The 19,087-nt window shown below is 35.2% G+C and overlaps 1 protein-coding gene across 1 annotated transcript in view; it reads right to left on the bottom strand.

Annotated features, from left to right (window-relative positions):
* LOC128017541 (basement membrane-specific heparan sulfate proteoglycan core protein) overlaps positions 1-19,087 on the bottom strand; it is a 1,082,135-nt gene that overhangs the window by 538,210 nt on the left and 524,838 nt on the right. The window contains exon 18 of the mRNA XM_052602945.1: positions 4,260-4,538. Coding sequence (XP_052458905.1) covers positions 4,260-4,538 — 279 coding nt within the window. The remainder of the gene's footprint in view (positions 1-4,259; positions 4,539-19,087) is intronic.

Genomic DNA, 19,087 nt, shown 5'->3' with positions numbered 1-19,087 from the left:
CTGTCTAGACTCTGTCTCAGTATGAGTTGTGTTGAGTTATTCATTAGTCTGTTTGTTTGATGAAAAAGATTAAATGTAGTTGCAATAAATGTGTTAAGAAACTGTAAAACTTTGACTCTGCAGAAGAACTGATGATGTCACCGTTTGATCTTCAGCTGACCAATCATCTGAAAGGTCTGTTTAATTCCCGCCCACATGTAGAAATCAAATATTCAAGCTGTTTATTCATTTTTCTATCCCTGAACAAAATATGAAAATTTAAGCTGAATTCTCGTTTTAAATTTTTTGAAAAATAAAAATGAAAAATGAAATAAAAATAATACTGATGAATGATACACAGATTCATGAGATTCCTGAGTAAATGACAATTTTATCTTGGGCAAGATTTTATTCTAATGCTGTAGTTAATGCGCTCTTCATTTCATTGAATTGTAGGATGTTGATGAGATGTGTACATGTCAGTATCTGTGAAGTGTTAGTTTTACTTCAGTTCATGTGAGTTTTGTGAAAGAATAAACACATCTGTCAATAACTAATTGCTCATTAATAAAATTAATGAAACACTAGAACGGACACACTTTCTCTCTCATGCCACACACACACACACACACACACACACATTTGACCATCTCTTTTCTTTTTAATGGCAGTTACATCCCTAAATGTAAATGTAAGTGTTTATTTAATTTACTCACCATTTACAGCAAGATCAATTCGGTTGTTCTCCTGTGAGGATGAGGGTCTTCCATTTATCAATACTTTACACGTGTACTGATCCTGATCAGACTCAGTAGCTCCTCTGATAGTAAGAGTGTCTGTGTCTACAGTGTAACGATCAGACGACTGTAACTTTACACTGTCTTTATACCACTCATATCTCCAGTCTCTGTGATCAGACTCAATCACACACTTCAGATCGACCGTCTCTCCAGTGAAGACAGATCTGTCTGGAGTCACAGTCGGTGTAGATCTGGGGGAATCTGTAGAAGAAAAAAAAGTGAAAATATATTACAAATTTCAGTTAGAGATAAAAAAATAAAATAAATCCTCCTGAGGCCATAAGAGGATGCAACAAGCAAAATATTCTGCACGTTTCTTAAAAGCGTCATAAAATAATATGATTATCTTTGAAAAAAAGTGCATACTGTTTAAAATAATGTTTATAAACTACATATAATTAATAAAGTTTCTTAAACAATAAAAAAAATAAAAAAATAAATCAGCACCATTCATGAGTGTATAGTTTAATACAATGGACGGAAAACCAATCACAATAGTAAATTACTTTTTCATTTTAAAAGTTCAGTAAAGTCTTGTTTTGTAAAAGTTGAACATTAATTCTACATGACTTTCTAAACATGACTCTCTTGTGCGAGACGCGAGTGCATCGCTGATAGATGTCTCTCTAGAAAATGTGATAAATATGTGGTCTGTGTGATCGGCTTGGTTTCAGTTTTGATGTAAACAGCATCTTCTTCTCACTGATGCTCTCGTGTTTCACAATATATTGAATGAACAGCGTAGCAGCGCTGCATCGAGTGTGTTCAGCTGGACAGACTAACACAAGCATTAAAGTGCATCGACTCTTACATCATCTGAACACATTCAGGAAATACTTTATAAGAATCTGGATTACTTAGCAAAATCAGCAATTTATCTCACAGAGGCCATCAAGACATGGGTTATGAATCATTATTTCTAAATGTGCATTTGTTTTTCATTGATTTATCAACTCTATTACTGAGAAGATTGGATATGTCAGGCCACATTGATTTTTTTGGTCTCAAAATGAGGCATTGCTCCTCCCGTTAATAACATCAGACCAATAAAATAATCTGCTAAATACGCTGTTATGTCAACAGTTTGAATATATTTGCAGTCATTGGCTGTTAACTTTTAAAGAGAAGACACTCAAACCTTAATTTACCTGCTCTCACCCTACTGTACACAGACATCTCCTGTAAACATGTTACAATGATAGACATTGTCAACAGACTCTGTGATCACAATTATGAATATGATACTACTGGATATAAACGTGTGTTTTATGTGTGTAATAAGCAGAGTAAGTGCAACACAAAGTGAAGATAAGTTTTTAAATCATGAAGTCTGTCAGTCAAATCTGAATCAAGAAAACTCAAATATTAATAACTAATAAAGAGCGTTAGCTAAAACTAGACAAACTGCACTAGGAAAAGATTAAATAATATGAGATAACAATAATTTTAAAAAAACATTTAAGTAGAAAAAGTAAGGAACAATTGTTTATGTTATTTAATAAAGTATGGGAAGAAGGGATAATTCCTGAAAGTCTGAAAGAAGCAGTTATTATCCCGATAAGGAAGCCAGGAAAAGATGCTAGTGAGCCATAAAACTATAGACCTAGCATTAACATCGCATATTTGCAAATTAATGGAAAGAATGGTAAATGAGAAATTAATGTATTTTTTTGAAAAAAATATGACAACTTGCCCCAGTACAAAACAAAACACATAGAACATGCTCAAAAAACATTGAGATGTATTACTGGAAAACTGTTTTTTCACCATCCCATTTCACAGATCGACCCATTCAGAACCCTGCCCTGCCAGGCCCCAGCAGCAAGTCTGTTCTGTCTAGCATGCCCAGTTATGCTTCTGCTATCACCAGCTCACCCTTACCCAACAATGCTATTGCTGACAGTGGACTACCAACTCCAGAGCAATTCTTAGAAATAGAAAAGCAACTAGAAGTAGAAAAGAATACGGCTGAATCTAGCTAAAAGCGGTTTCAAAATTGTTGTTGTATGTGAGTCAAAATCTGGACCTACTAAAAACGAGGCAGTTAAAAGAAGAAAAATAATAGAAGAGTCATCATCAGATGATGAAGAGTGCTTCTGCCTCGACTTTGTGGAGCCATTTTCAAACATTCGTCCAAAAGAGTCCTGGGTAAAATGTGTAAAAATCAACAAATGGGCCCATGATGCTTGCACTTCAGTCCAAGCAATTAAGTTGTTCCAGAATTGTGACTCTGAAGATAAGTCTGATTAGTCAGATACAGGTTAAACATGTTAAGTTAAGTGAGTTATCTGCATTATTTCATTCAGTTATCATGGATCTATGTGCAAGTCAGAGAACGTTTGAGTTTAAAGTTCAAAGTAAAGTGGTCTTGCCACTTAAACGTGTTTTGATTGAAATGTGTATTGTTTGGATTGAAATAATAGTTTTTTTCTCTAGGCATGATTTTTTTTTTTTTTTACATTTCCAGTTCTGGTTGAAATTTAAAGTTAAAATCAATAATCAGAATTAAATAGTTGTGTTCTTATTTTTAGATAGTCTAGTGTCACAACTTACCTGCCGAAAGGGCAAGTTGTCACAAGTGAACATTCTCTATTCAACAGTCTACAACTCCGTAGTGATATAAGATATGAAAATGTGATGAAAACAACATATGTGCCCAAGACTTCATTTTTTTAATTTGGTATGACAGTTATATCATTGTGATGTACGGTGCTCATTAAATGTTAGACAGTTTGAAAAGTGTGACAACTTACCCCGCTCTCCCCTATACTACACATTATTATTTTCACAGTATTATCGAGTCTGGACCGTATTCAGACCCAGACACTGAGATTATGTCTCTGAGTCATGAGAACATCTCCAGTGTGTTCAGTGCAGGTAGAGACAGGAGAAATGAGTTTGAGAATAAGACAGAAGAAGCTGATTGTGAATTACTGGATTAGTTTGAGAGGACAAATAGATAGACACACAACATAAAGAGTGTTGGACAGGAGATGATGCACGTGACCTGGGAGGATATGGAGAGGAGTTTTGTAAAACTGTGGTATGGCCCAGTATCCCTATGTGGAAGTATGACACTCCTAAAGTGGATTTGGAGATTACAGACCAAAATAGTAAATAATCAAGTTGATTTAGTGAGTGAGTTTAATAGACACGTGAACCAAAAATATGTTAATTTAAGCAAGTTTTTACAGATAACAGGAGTTACAGGTGCTGCAATTGTAATTCCCAGCCAGAAGAGTGAGATGAGCGAGAGAACATCAGATCACTTTAGTGTATTTGCTGTTGAGATGTGTGATGACATTAGAACGGAGAGAATACACAAAGTCAAACAGAAGTTTAATTTGCAGCGACTCTGTCTCTGTACTGAGAGTCTCAAGACCGGTGGTTAAGAGTCATCAGGAGGTTTTTATGATATTATGTCTGCCTATTTAAGAATAATAAAAAAAAAATGATAAAGGACAATGATATTTAACTCACCCTTCACTGAGAGAGAAACAGAGCTTGATTGTGATGAGTTTGGTCTTTCATCTCTCTGTCCTCTACACGTGTACTGACCCTCATCAGATGTAGTTACTGCTCTGATAGTGAGAGTGTCTGTGTTTACAGTGTAACGCTCAGACGACTCTAACTTTACACTGTCTTTATACCACACATATCTCCAGACACTGTTAGACTCAATCACACACTTCAGTCTCACTCTCTCTCCAGTGAATACTGTATTGTCTGGAGTCACAGTCAGAGTAGATCTGGGGAAGGCTGTGAAGAAAGACAAAAATATGAAGTGACTCAAACAGCTCTTTCAGGGAAAAAATACTTTGTAAATGAGTTATAAATCTACAAAATAATTATTTATGTCATATTATTTCATAATACTGGTTCTGTTTTATTTGTGTACTGTCATTAGTTTTCTCATTTCAGTTTTTTGAGGAGGCTCTGGTTAAGTCTTGAAGGATCTCAGGAATCTCAATCCACTTTATTTTTCTTGTAAGAGCCATTTATGAGTTTAATGTTTCTGGTTTATGGTGTCATTCACTTCTATGTTTGCTACTAAACAGTTTGTTTTGCTGCTTGATATTGTAAACTGGTGTCACCATATTATATTAAAGGTGCAATGTGTAATATTTACAAAGATCTGTTGACAGAAATATAATATAATACACATTACTATTTTTTCAGAAGTGTATAACAATCTTAATTAATAAACCGTAATGTTTTTTATTACTTTAGATTGATCAGTTTCTATCTACATACAGCACGCGTCCCGTTACATGTTTCTACAGGAGCCCAGAACACACAAACTGCTCTACAGACTGTGTTTCATCACATCACACAAAACACTGACACAATTATGATCAAGTACATTAATATTCACAATGACATTGATTTCATGAATAAATAAGTAAGTATAATTCCTGAATTGCCCTTTGTAAAGAGATCTCAGTGTCTCTGCTGTGTTTATGGAGGACATCTTTACCTGCATCAGTCAGCGTAGTTTCTCTAAAGAGATGTGAGCGGAGGACTGAGCAACTTCACTAGATCCCGCTAAAATACACACTGCACCTTTAACACATGATCTGAATCATGAACACACTGCTTTGTAGTGCACACAGTTTTACTGTCTCCTGCACTTTGTTATTCTTCTGCTTATTTCTCTACAGTGTCTAATGAACCAGACGTCTCACACATTCACAGAAAAATAAGGTTCATAACATCCTCTGTGTGTTTCTTCAGGAGAGCATCCATTATATATCTGTGAGTATTTTCTTTTTTTTTCTTCTTTTTTTATGAATGTGTAATCATAATCATTAATCATTTTATTGTTACAATTATTCAAAAAATCATTTATTAATTTTTATTATTTAGTATTTGGCTTATTGTACTTGCTCTTGCGGTGCTTTTGGATTTTATTTCAACTAATTACAATTAATAAACAAAGAAGTTTGAATGTGTGATCTGGATTCATATATGATGTCAAATTAAATCTGTCTAAACTTTCACTTTCATTGATCTACAGATGATACAGTAACTTTCTACAATAATAATTGTTGTATTTTTGTATTGTGATATATTGTGACTCAACAGAAGGCTGAGATTTAATGACATTGGTGCCCTCTGGACATTTAATTTGTTGCACTTTAGGACATAGATATTATTTGTGAATCACCTGACTATCATTTCTGCTCAGACATGTAACTGTTGCTGAATCCCGCTGTAGTTTTCTACTGATCTCCGAGCTGATCTGATCCGATTTCGGTTGCACTTTATTTTACAGTACGTGTACTAACATGTACTTATAGTGTACCTACAGTGTATTTATCTAAGAAAGTTCTGGTAATACAAGGTAACTACATGGGGTAGGGTTAGGTTTAGGGGTAGGTTCAGGGTTAGTATCTAGTTATTACATAGTTATTGTAATTACTGTAATAAGTACATAGTATGTACATGAGGAGCAGGACTGTAAAATAAAGTGCTACCCTGATTTCTTGCAGATTTTCGTTCATACTGTGTGCGTACATCTTAAAGGTAAGTAGTTATTTACTCGTTCATGTATATATTGGTAGATTTAGTTGCTACTATGTTATATTGCAATTATAACAGTTCGTTTATTTCTTTGAGGTCTTCAATATAAGCTCGATCACTCATTCATTTCAGCATAAAACACGCTGAATCAGACTCTGAATGTTACTGCTTGAATATTATGTAATGTAATATTATGTGATTTTATTTAAATGTTCAGCTGCTGGACTTGTAGAAATCTGTCCTTATCTTTATGCTATTGCATTACTTTATTTTGTTCAGCAATGTTTCTGCCTCATTGTATCTACTGTATATTCATTATTATTATTATTGATCGTTTATAGAACCATTTAGTCTAGATGGAAATAGGAGAGTCTGCCAGGTACCAAGCTGAAATAATGTCCCAAAGGATTATGTTTTTAACCCTTTGCTGCACCCGACCAGAACCCGAAAAAAAAAAAAATGATATAGAAAGTGGCATAACATTAAGTAAAAAACATACAGAGACAAATGAACACATTTTCCATACAATTCTGACCCCAGGAATTTAATGGAATGGTTATTTTTGACATTTGACAACATATTGACCTTATTTTTGGACAAAAATAGCAAAAAAAAAGGCCAAAGTGTAGAGGATCAACTATTTTTTTCATTTTCTCAAGCGCATAGGGTGATTTTTTTCCACAACCTGTTATTTCTTTATCATTCAAGTGTCTATTTTAAGATTACATTGGGTACCAAGCTGAAATAATGTCCAAAATGCTTTATTTTTAACCCTTTGCTCCAAACACAAACCATCTAAATATGATAAAAAGTGGCATAACTTTTGATGTAAACAACTCACAGAGACAAATGAACACCTTTTTCAATACAATTCTGACCCCAGAAATCGTTATTTGTCATGTTTTATAACATCTTGACCATCTGTGGTCAAAAACAGCAAAAAAAGTTCATTTGACAGCATTTTTATTATTCTTAACAGCCTGAAATAGGGTTTATTTTATCCTTTTACTTCACCTATCCTGAACCTGAAGATATTTAAATTAGCTTTACTTTTGAAGTAAATTAGAGAAACAGGCTCTTTATCGCAAGGTGCAGGACAAGGACCTTTTTGCAGTGGAAGCTAAGTATCATCCATCAAGCAGAAACAACTTCAACACAGAGTAGCAAACCCATGAGCGTGGAAGGGAGAGAGTAGAAAAGGCAGCAGACAACACTGACAGCTTTCAGACCCAGAAGATAGCAGCACATAACAAGTCATATTGTGTGGTAAAGGATTACATTCTTAGGAAAGAGGTTGTCCACCTAAGATCCATCTGCAACTTGTGCATGAAGACATTGAACAATCAAGGTTTTCCTAATCCTGAATACCGCAGTGAGAAACTGACAAGAGTTACAGGGAGACAGACATCTCTCATGAACTCACTTTCTCCAAGGTGCAACAACATGAGTGTATTAAGTCGAACCTCATATACAGCTCAGCATTACTGTAGATGAAGCAGTTGGATGTGCATACAAACTTGGAACAGCTGAACAACTTCAAGAAGCAGCGCTCACCCTCCGTTCTCACATTATAAAGGCATTCAAAGAGTCAAAGGAGCTACCATGCCCCCGACAGCACAGGAGCTAGATGCTGTGAAGATGGACGTGCTTCTTCCAGAGCATCTTGTACAATTTCTGAGCTCATTTGTGACTGGGACACTTGATGGGGAAAAGTGTGAGAAGACACAGAGGCTGGTCCATTCGATTAAACAAGATGTGTGTCGAGCAGCAACTAACAGCAAGTGCAAACTCCCAAAACACATCCTCTATGTGCTACACTTCGACACCTCTATCGAAGCAAACAGGCGAGTTATAAGTTAATTTAATGCTTTCGAGATCCTACATTATCAATGCTGAACTCTTTCTGATACAGGTATTTGATTTTGATATTTACTAAAGCAATTTTCTGTCTTTGTAGCTCACAACCATCCTTTCACGACTAGGACATTCAGAAACAAATGACTTCAGTATGAAACAATATTGTTATATGTTATAATGTTATAATGAAGCGGCTGATGAAAGGTGCTCTGTGTTTTGGAGCAGCTCCTGGGTTTTAAAAATTATTATTAATAATATTCAAAAATTATCTGGAAATTCAAGTAGATTTTACTATGCATTAGTGAACATGAATCATATAAAATGTCATTTCTTAACAAAACTGAGTCCAGTGAAAAGCTGAGTTGTCAGTAATTGTGTAAAAGCTGTAGTCACAGAGTCTCTGAGCAGAAACATGAATGTCCAGCTCTGTGTGTAATCATAGAGACAGAGACTACAGTAAAAGTAAAGAGAGAGACTGTCTCTCCTCTGAACACACACTGATCTGATCTGATCTCACCTTCACTACAGCTTCTGATCTCCATCTATTAATACACTTATGAGCAAATATTGAGAGAAACAGCATCACAGTATCATGATCACTGTTATGAACTCACAATCATTATGAGGAAAATACTGCACTAAATTAAATATCTGGTTTGATTTCTTAAATGCATTAACACTCACAGTCAAGACACTTACGATTGCATTTTCATTTAATGACCCACAATGAATGTAGCAAAATTCAAAGTGCACATTGAAAATGCATTCCGAGCCGATCACGTCTCCGCCCACAAGTGCGAATGAAATATTGAAGCCATAAACCGAAATGATCAAAACGTACACGGGCCACTGTCTTGTCCATTTTCTCTCACTTGAGTCTCTTGACCTTCTGTAAGCCCCGCCTTGTTCAAGCAGTGATTGACAGGGCGGGAGGGGGCGGAGATGTGATCGGCTCGGAATGCATTTTCAATGTGCACTTTGAATTTTGCTACATTCATTGCGGGTCATTAAATGAAAATGCAATCGTAAGTGTCTTGACTGTGAATGTTAATGCATTTAAGAAAAATAGCATTTAAATGATCATTTTGCCACAGTTTTTGCTTGAACATATCTAATAATTTCTGTAATACATTTTCATTTAAATTTTGCGACTTATAAAGCGTTAAAATTAATATTCATTTTACATAATAAAACTGGTGTAGGAAATGGCAAATGAAAATTATGTAATTTAATTTTCATTTTCATTTTGCACCAAACGTTGCACAAATGTATTGGAAAATGTAAAGGTAAATACAGAAATGCATTGCCATTTTACATATTACATTGTCATTTTGCATATTACATCCCAAATTGAATAATGCTACCCATGTGCTTCCATACTGAAGCGCTCATTGGAGATCGACCAAGCCATGTAATAAAATAAGTTAATAAAATAAGAACGTTCCCAGTTAGTTAAAGACTTACATCAAGAGTCTTTCCCCCTGAAATTTAGAAATCTAAACTGGTGAATCTAGAAGAAATCTACAGCAAACAGATGGAGGATAGGCTACACTCTAAAAAATTAGTAAATCTGAGTAACTGCTCTGTACATTAATAAATAAAACTGAGTAGAAATAAGTTAACATTAAACATTAAAAATAACAATATTTATAAATTAACTTTTTATTTATGAACTTTTTTTTATTTCCTCTAAACCTTTATAAAATAGTATTCCATACAACCACAAATACATACATGACATTGGCTTTTATTTAATTTTATTTCATTTTTACTCAATTATTTTGGTAAGTTTAATTCAAACAATCAAGTAAGATTTTCAGAGATTTTGTTAAGTTAATTAAGTTAAATATTTACTAAGCCACAGAATATTTTTGAGCTTAGTAGGTTTAAAACAAACTCCATCTAAATGTGGATTTTGAAGGTTTTATTTGATGATGGTGATGATACAGTCCTCCCTCAAATGTGAAACTAAGTCCTTGTCAGTCACCATCAGTTATTGTGTATGTGTACATGCATAGCAATAATAATATTAATGTATTTGATTAAAACATTAAGGCAATTCAGTATTCTGATGCTTAGTTGTGTGATGCTAAAAAGTTATTTTGCTTGTGAAACAGAAAGTATTTAAACAACTAATTTTAATCATGCTTGCAGTGCAGGGCCAGCCCTTATGAAACAAAAATATATTGCAGTATATTGGAAAATATCATGTAATATATTAGGCATATATTCTTATATATATTTATTTATTCCAATACATTGCAATATATTGAAAGCGGCAATCATTTGTATATTAAAACACACCCCTCTGCTTGATGCAGTTATTTTGGTTATTCTAAATATATACTTGAAGCTAGTAGCAGAAAATGTTTTCAAACATGCACATTGTGGGATGGTTTCCTTCGCTGCTCTATAAACCTAGTGAATACTAAGGAGACCATGGTTTCTGTGTGAACTGATTATTTTGTAGACATCTTTTGAAAATTAGAGTTTGAGGAAGATAAAATTAATTAACTTTTGTAATTATTTTTTTTTTAAAGGAAGTCAGTGTTGCGTTAATATATATACTTTTTTGTTTTTAAAAAAGAAAAAAAATACGTAATTATGAGAAGTGTCCTTTATTTCACCTGAAACCCTGCCCCTCAAAATGTCTGTGCACGTCCCTGGTGTTGATTATAAAAAATGTTTCCAATTTTCCAATCATATACTGATTTGTAAATTCAGTCAACATTTATGTTCTTTAATTCACATTACAGTGTACAACATTTACATAAACACATTTATTTATGAGGACAATGATATTTAACTCACCCTTCACTGAGAGAGAAACATAGCTGAATTGTGAAGAGTTTGGTCTTTCATCTCTCTTTCCTCTACACGTGTACTGACCCTCATCAGATGATTCAGATCCTTCAATAGTGAGAGTGTTTCTGTCTACAGTGTGACGCTGAGACGACTGTAACTTTACACTGTCTTTCCACCACTCATATCTCCAGTCTCTGTAATCAGACTCAATCACACACGTCAGTCTCACTCTCTCTCCAGTGAATACTGTATTGTCTGGAGTCACAGTCAGAGTAGATCTGGGTAAAGCTGTGGAGAAAGACATAAAAACATGAAGCGACTCAAACAGTAGTTCAGATGACATAATTACTTTGTAAATGTGTTAAAAAACCATATCGTTTTGTAAAAAAAAAAAGTGACAAACAACACTTCCAATAAAAAGTTTTTTTTTTTTTTTAAATGGTTTAGACTATGATACAGTTCATATATTATGTCATATTTGATAACATCAGTCATGTTGTGGTTTGTTCCTGTGGTCAGTTTTGTGCTCTCAGTGTTTTCTGGAGGCTCTGGCTCCATCTCTTCATGTTACAGAAACAGCAGAGCATTGATAGATCTAGTCGTATTAATTCAGCTTCAGCAAGAAACTCATTCACTCGAGGACCATCGAAGACTTTCTGGACATTTCTGATCTAACTGAGCTGCCTGACTTTCCTCTCATTGATTTCTTCTGCCATGAATCAACAAGCGTTACAATCTCCACTGATCTGTGATGATCCTGGAGGATCTCTGAGTCAGTTTCTAGAATGACACTCTTACACTCTTTGTGTGACACTGATGTTAAAGAGGAGAGATGTGGAGAGGAGACTGATGTCTCTCGTCTGATTCACTGCAGGTTTAAAGAGGTTATAAAAAGAACAGCTGATGAGCAGACGATACTTGTCTTCTGAACAACTTTAAGTGCAGTCGATCTGACAGTGCCACGTTTAAAAGTAATTTGTCACTTCATAACACACCAGACATCACTCAGAAGAAAAGAAAGGTTTGAACAAACAGCCATCTTTCCACCTCGAAGCGTTCTCCAAACAATCTCTCCACACTACTGAAACTCTTCCAGACGACACAACTACTCTCAGATACGACTCTCTTCCTTATCTCCTCTTTCCTTCCTCTGATAATGAAATTTATCTCTACCACGGATGAAGATAAGTTCATAAATCATGAAGCTCGTGTCAGAATACCATTCTTTATATTGATCTGAAATTATTTTATGAATCTCTCTGCTCATCGCTTAATAAGAAAGCTGCTAAAACTACTGTGACGAAACAATTACTCTCAGATACGACTCTCTTCCTTATCTCCTCTTTCCTTCTGCTGATAATGAAATGATCCTCCACAGACACACAAAGTGAAAAAAAGAGAATTAATCTGAGGAAATGTTGTGGCACAATGTTTTCTCTTCCACGGATGAAGATAAGTTTATAAATCATGAAGCTTGTGTCAGAATACCAGTCTGTGAGTCAAATCTGAATCAAGAAAACTCAAATATTATAATAACTTCATCTCAGACGACAGATAAAAGTAAAAGATGAATGAATGAGTGATTGTTACAAACAAGAATCAAATACACTGAACACATGTGTGACACACTAGAACAGATACACTTTCTCTCACATCACACACACACACACACACACAGACACACACAGACACAGACACACACACACACACACACAGACACAGACACACACACACACACACACAGACACAGACACAGACAAAGACACACACACAGACACAGACACACACACAGACACAGACAAAGACACACACACACACACACACAGAGACACACACACACACACATACACACACATATTTGAGCATCTCTTTTCTTTTTAATGTCAGTTATATCTCTAAATGTAAATGTAAGTGTTTATTTTATTTACTCACCATTAACAGACAGATTTATTGGTTCACTCTCCTGTGATGAGTTTGGTCTTTTATCTCTCTGTCCTCTACACGTGTACTGACCCTCATCAGATGTAGTTACTGCTCTGATAGTGAGAGTGTCTGTGTTTACAGTGTGACGCTGAGACGACTGTAACTTTACACTGTCTTTATACCACTCATATCTCCAGTCTCTGTAATCAGACTCAATCTCACACGTCAGATTCACTCTCTCTCCAGTGAAGACAGATCTGTCTGGAGTCACACTCAGTTCAGGTTTGGGTAAGTCTGTTAAGATAAAAACATAGTGACTCAAACAGTTCAAAGAAGAAAAAATAAATGTCTGACAGTATTATATACTTTTACAGTTTGAATATTATACAAAGACTGTCATATTTCATAAGGTTCCGTCTCATCCTCAAAAATCGAATATTCGAATAAATCGACAAGGCATAGAAACAGTTAACAAAATGTTCATTAAAATGCTAAATGTGGTGTTATATCAGGAATGGAGTTGAAAAGGCTTTGGTTTGGTGCTTCTCTCTCATGAAGAGCACAATAGAGACACCAGAATAGAAATATTGAGGATTCACCAAATAATACAGTTTTATATTATAAACATATGCTTTCACTCTGAATACAGACATATAAGATGTTTTCAATATTGCATTTTATTATCTATAAATGATACACTGTTTCTATCCATGATACTGACATGATGATGATCTTGTGTTTCTGTTTTTGTGTTTAAGGACTTTTATGTTGAAGTGTTTTCTGTTCTCATTGTTTCTGTGTTCACGACTATTGTTACTATTGTTACTATATTGTATTGTGGTGAATTGCTCCGTGCTTGCTTTGTATTACATATGTATTAAGATTATTGTGATTTTTCTTTCTTTTGTAGTTGTCCTCTTTCCTGACTTAACGGCGGCTGCAGGGTCTCCTCCATGGTTGTGATTGGCACTGGTGAGGTTTTGGGGATTTTTCTGGGGTTTCTGGTGATCCATATTTCCTTCTGAGTGCTGTGACTGCTGTGCTACATTCAGGCTTGAATTAGCCCCCTCTGACTTAGCTTTGTTGTGTTCAGGTGTTTAAGGAGTTTTTAACTCATTTCAGGAGTTCTGCGGACCGTGGGAGATCTGCATTAGCCAGCTGGGCAGAGCGGTCAAACACAATACAGTCCCAGGACATCAGGCTAGTGATTTTGAGAAACACCAGGATGAGGAGAAAGGATTTCTTTAGTCATTTGTTGTATTGATGATGTTTTTAAAGTATATGTGCTATTTTAACCTGATAGGTGTATAATACGAAACATGTTATTTTGTTCTAGTTTAGACGGCATATTCCCTGCATGAAGCTGATGAGGACTCGACAGAGAGAGCTGCTCTTTCTGGACTCTATGTACCTTAAAACTGCAGGAGAATTTGGAGACATGTCCTACCAAAACCTCCTGATGTAACTTAATGAAGACGTGTGTTTTGGGAGCCACGTTCCCCTGACCAGCCTCAGTTTGTGTCATTTGGTGGTCATGTTCTCTGGCCTGGGACACTTTATGTGTGACTTTAGTGAAGAACTGTTCATGTTTCAGGTCTAGTGCTCCAAACATGATCAAACAAATCAGAGGACCTCGTTCTCCAGCCTTTTTAATTTTTATTTTATTTGAGTAAATCTGCACAGAACATTGTCTCTGGAAAATGGTCAGAAAAACTGGAAGTGATTTAAAGGTAAACGTACTGTAACTTCAATTATTTCTTTGTGTGATTATGAACTATTCTTTATCTTGTATTATCACTGAATAAGTCACTATAAAATCATCTATTTAAACTGAGTGTTCCTGTGCAAGATTATGGGAATGACTGTGGTATCTTCATGATCATGAGTTAACAATTGTACTTTAAACAAATTAAAATATTAAATTGACAAAATTATGCAAAAAAAAATAAAATAAAAAAACGTAATTAAAGTACATATTAATTTTTAACAGTTGTATGCTGTTCAGTTATTCTGCATGACAAACATGTTATTAAAATATATATTTAATATGCAGTACCACTGGTTTATGTCAATGGAGGCTTATTTTGATTTCACTGTGGTAAGTGTTGATTAAAACTGACGTTATACACCTTTCTGAAACAAGAGAACCTCTCAATCACTTCACACTCCTCACGTAGGTGTAATCTTGTAGTTTCTGACTTGCTGAATTGTGGTTTTGTGATGAACTGATTTGTGTTTTACTCCTGTGTCTGAATTAGTTTATATAAATCGTTTTAGAGAAATGTAAAATGAATTGTTTTTCTTGTTTAGAAGGACATGTCAGATCTTAGAAGATGGTGGTTTATAGATCTGATGGACAACTTTCATCTAGTAGAGTAATCTTTACTTAAATGCTTTTAATGCAGCTGTTAAAATAAAACCAAACAGTCTTATTTTTATTAATGTGTATTTGCAGTCACAGGAAAAGATTGCACATTGGACTGAAGATGAGAGACAAACTCTTAAAGGAACTTTTACATCCGTCTTCTGCACACCGATGAATATAAATATTACTGTCTCAATTGTGTATATTTTTAGAGAGCACATTAACTTCTTTCTAATGTACAACTCTGTGTTTGCTGCTTTAAAACATGAGTTGATATTTGCATGGATCTGACCCGGTAACGGCTGAACACAAAGCAGCTTCGCTCACAGGTGAAATGACATAAAGATGACAACGACACGTTTCTGAGGAGAGTCGGTTCCTTCAGATTCATTCAATTAAAGACATCTGCGACGCGTTTTGATGAAACATGCAGTGCTCGTATTTATTCAGTGACATCATCGCTCTTTAAAGTCTAACCAAGCCATATCACGACTCTTGTCTTTCGATTATAATCAAGACATTTCTTATACTATTGAACATATTCAGATCTTTTCATGGCCTTAAGTTTGACACTACTCACTCCAGGAGTTTTAAGGACCCCTCAGAGATCTGCTTTAGCCCGAGTCCTGATACACTTCTGACCCGACTGAAAACACAAAAGCCCCGGGACGTCAGGCTAGTGATTCTGAGAGCCCTGCAGCTAGAAAACACACAATCTACCCGAGAGAAGACGTCTTTCACTGCTGTACGTTAAGAGGATGTTGTTAAATAGAGAAACACAATTATATATATTTGAACTTCTAGCTCTTAAACTTGGACATCATTATTGAAAGACAAATTCAAGCAGCAAAAGCAGCCCTCACTGTAGACTATATGTTCTCTTTCATAAAAATAAATAAATTAATAATAATAATAAATCATTTTCATGCATTCATAGGCTACATGAAATAAAATAAATAAATTATTAATAATAAATCATTTCTTGTATTCATACATGATTGCAATTAAATTTCAGTTCAGATTTTTAAGTGCCATTATTTAAAAATGCTTTATTGACTGATGTTCATAGACGGTCAGTTGTGTTTTCAGATGTTATGTCATATTGTATGTTTGTAATATCACAGTAAATCCGTCTCCTAAATGATTACACCCATGTGCAGTCACAGCTCATCACCCTAAAGTCTCCCTGATTTCAGCTGGACAGTGAAAATGAAGGTCTTCTGGTCACTTTGACTCTCTGGATGCTGGCGATGTGAACACAGTTACTGTTCATGATGCTCAAACTACTGAAGAAAATCCTCAAAATTGATTTGGAGGTTTATATGAATGTGTTTCTGACGAGAGCTGACTGTTTTCTGAGAAGTTTATGAGGAATAATTTCACAAAGATTGTCTGAACATTCGGTTTTTGCTTCAAATTGATAATTCAATCAAATTATGTGTATGATTATTATTATATAACTAAACAATATGAAATTAGATAAATGATATGTATATGAATTATATAACTAAAATAAGATAACTGTAATTCGATTTAGATTAAATAAAGATGTCAGTCTTTATCTTTTTAATTTAAAGAAGAAAAAAAAGATTTATTTACCCAGTCATTTAAAAATAACACATTTTATAGAGCTGTAACAATAAAGCCATTATATTTTTGCTTAAAGTTATCATGCCATTAAAATCTAATACCTAATCTTATGCCTAGTCACAACTGAATCTTATTCTCATGTAGTAGAGAGAGTTTATGAAGATGATGATATTAAACTCACCCTTCACTGAGAGAGAAACAGAGTTTGATTCTGATGAGAGGTATCCATTTATGTGTCCTCTACACCAGTACAGACCTGTGTACCAGTACAACCACGTGTACTGACCCGCATCAGATGATTCAGATCGTTTAATAGTGAGAGTGTTTCTGTTTACAGTGTAACGATCAGACGACTGTAACTGTAATAAGCTTCTTATTTATTTATTTGTTTTTATTTAACTTGCATAAACTGCAGAAACAGCAGTGTTTTACAGCTTGAGGAGCTACAGATATAAATGATGCTGAGTGAAGATGAACAACAGCAAAATATGGAGATGAATTATCAGCAAGGAGACAAATGTGTGATCCTCATGTGATCCATGTAGACAAATAAACTACTACAACACTATTCATATTTAATAAATCAAATGTAAATCAGTAGAGCACAATACCTTGAGTGAGTCCAGAGTGGATGAAGGACATCAGCACTAAACACAGAAGAAACAGATATGAATCATTTCCATTGGTTCAACACAATGCAGATCACAGAAACATGTCTAGAGTTTCAGCTGAAAGTGTTTCTCTGTTTTGATGCTCCATGAGAACCGATGGAGGATATTCTCCATCATTTAACACACACAATGTCATCACAGCATGGGTCTAGAATACACTCAACCTGTCCCTCCACTCCACATACTTTTATTAAAATCTACATTTGTCTCACACATGTTTTCAGTCAAGTGTGTTCAGCTCGAGGTTTTCAAGAGACAGAGTGAAAAAGTCTAGATTTAAATTCAAAGAGACAAAATAGTTTATGAATGACCCGGCGTCTTAATTTTATCAGAAATGAGCCGATGTGAACATTATGAAGCACTAGGGATATGCCTGTAGCTAATTTTCCTGTTGCGATTAATTGCTCATGCTTTTACCACGGTATACAGTATTATTAAATATTTGAATATCTAAGAGTAATGAATGTTCAGAATAATTTTTTCATTGGCAGTTTATGTTGACTAATGAATTAAGGAATAATTGACGACGGGCCGCTGAATTATTAGAAAAATAATGCACACCCGAGGTGGAGATGTGGTCACGATCTGAATAAACTACAGTTACCTCAAGACATCGATCCGAGGATTTAATTAAAGATTTAATTAATCGTCTGGTTTGTGAACTTAAATCGCTATTGTGCGTATGACTTCTCTAACGCATCTCTTCCAATCCTGGTAACGGAGGCTTGAGATAGGGGCTGGGACCAAAAAGTGTTGCGTACAGCAGCAGTTCCATGCTCATCACGACACAAAACATTCTTCTAGAACTCACACTTTGCGTTCAGTTAACAGATCCATACAAATCATGCATGGGATAGAAGTTTATAAACTCAAACGATAGCTTTATGTGTTTTACAGATGAACTTGAAGTCTTTATTTATTCGAGATGTTCAATAATAGATCATCTTTTGACTCGGTAATAGAAGTTCATGATCCGATTCGTGAACAGATGATTCTTTTGGGTCAATATTTTAAAATATGCTTGTGTGAATGCTAATGTAAACTTAGCTTAAACTAAGCCTTTAAGTTGCTGACTGATCAAATCGTCAGGGCAGCGCTGACAACACTTTTTGTGCAAACTGCGTGACCGTTATTACTGTTAACTATATGAAGTGATCTGGAACTGTGATGCGGTCAGAGAGCTGCCTGGAAATACATTCACTGTGCGTTTCCCAGAAAATAATGTCACACCTCAGAACGTACATCAGCCAATCAGATTCAAGCATTCAACCGCCCGTAGTATAACTAATGTTAACTAGTGAAGCCCTAATGTAAAGTGTGAACGAATAATAAAGAATCAAAATTATAGTGAAGTGAAGTGACATTCAGCCAAGTATGGTTACCCATACTCAGAATTTGTGCTCTGCTTTTAACCCATCCGAAGTGCACACACACAGAGCAGTGAACACACATACACACTGTGAGCACACACCCGGAGCAGTGGGCAGCCATTTATGCTGCGGCGCCCGGAGAGCAGTTGGGGTTCGATGCCTTGCTCAAGGGCACCTAAGTCGTGGTATTGAAGGTGGAGAGAG

This window comes from Carassius gibelio, chromosome A7, assembly GCF_023724105.1.
Source record: "Carassius gibelio isolate Cgi1373 ecotype wild population from Czech Republic chromosome A7, carGib1.2-hapl.c, whole genome shotgun sequence".
NCBI lineage: Eukaryota > Metazoa > Chordata > Actinopteri > Cypriniformes > Cyprinidae > Carassius > Carassius gibelio.
The sequence above is the reverse complement of the archived record's forward strand: the minus strand, read 5'-3'. Positions and strand labels throughout refer to the sequence as shown.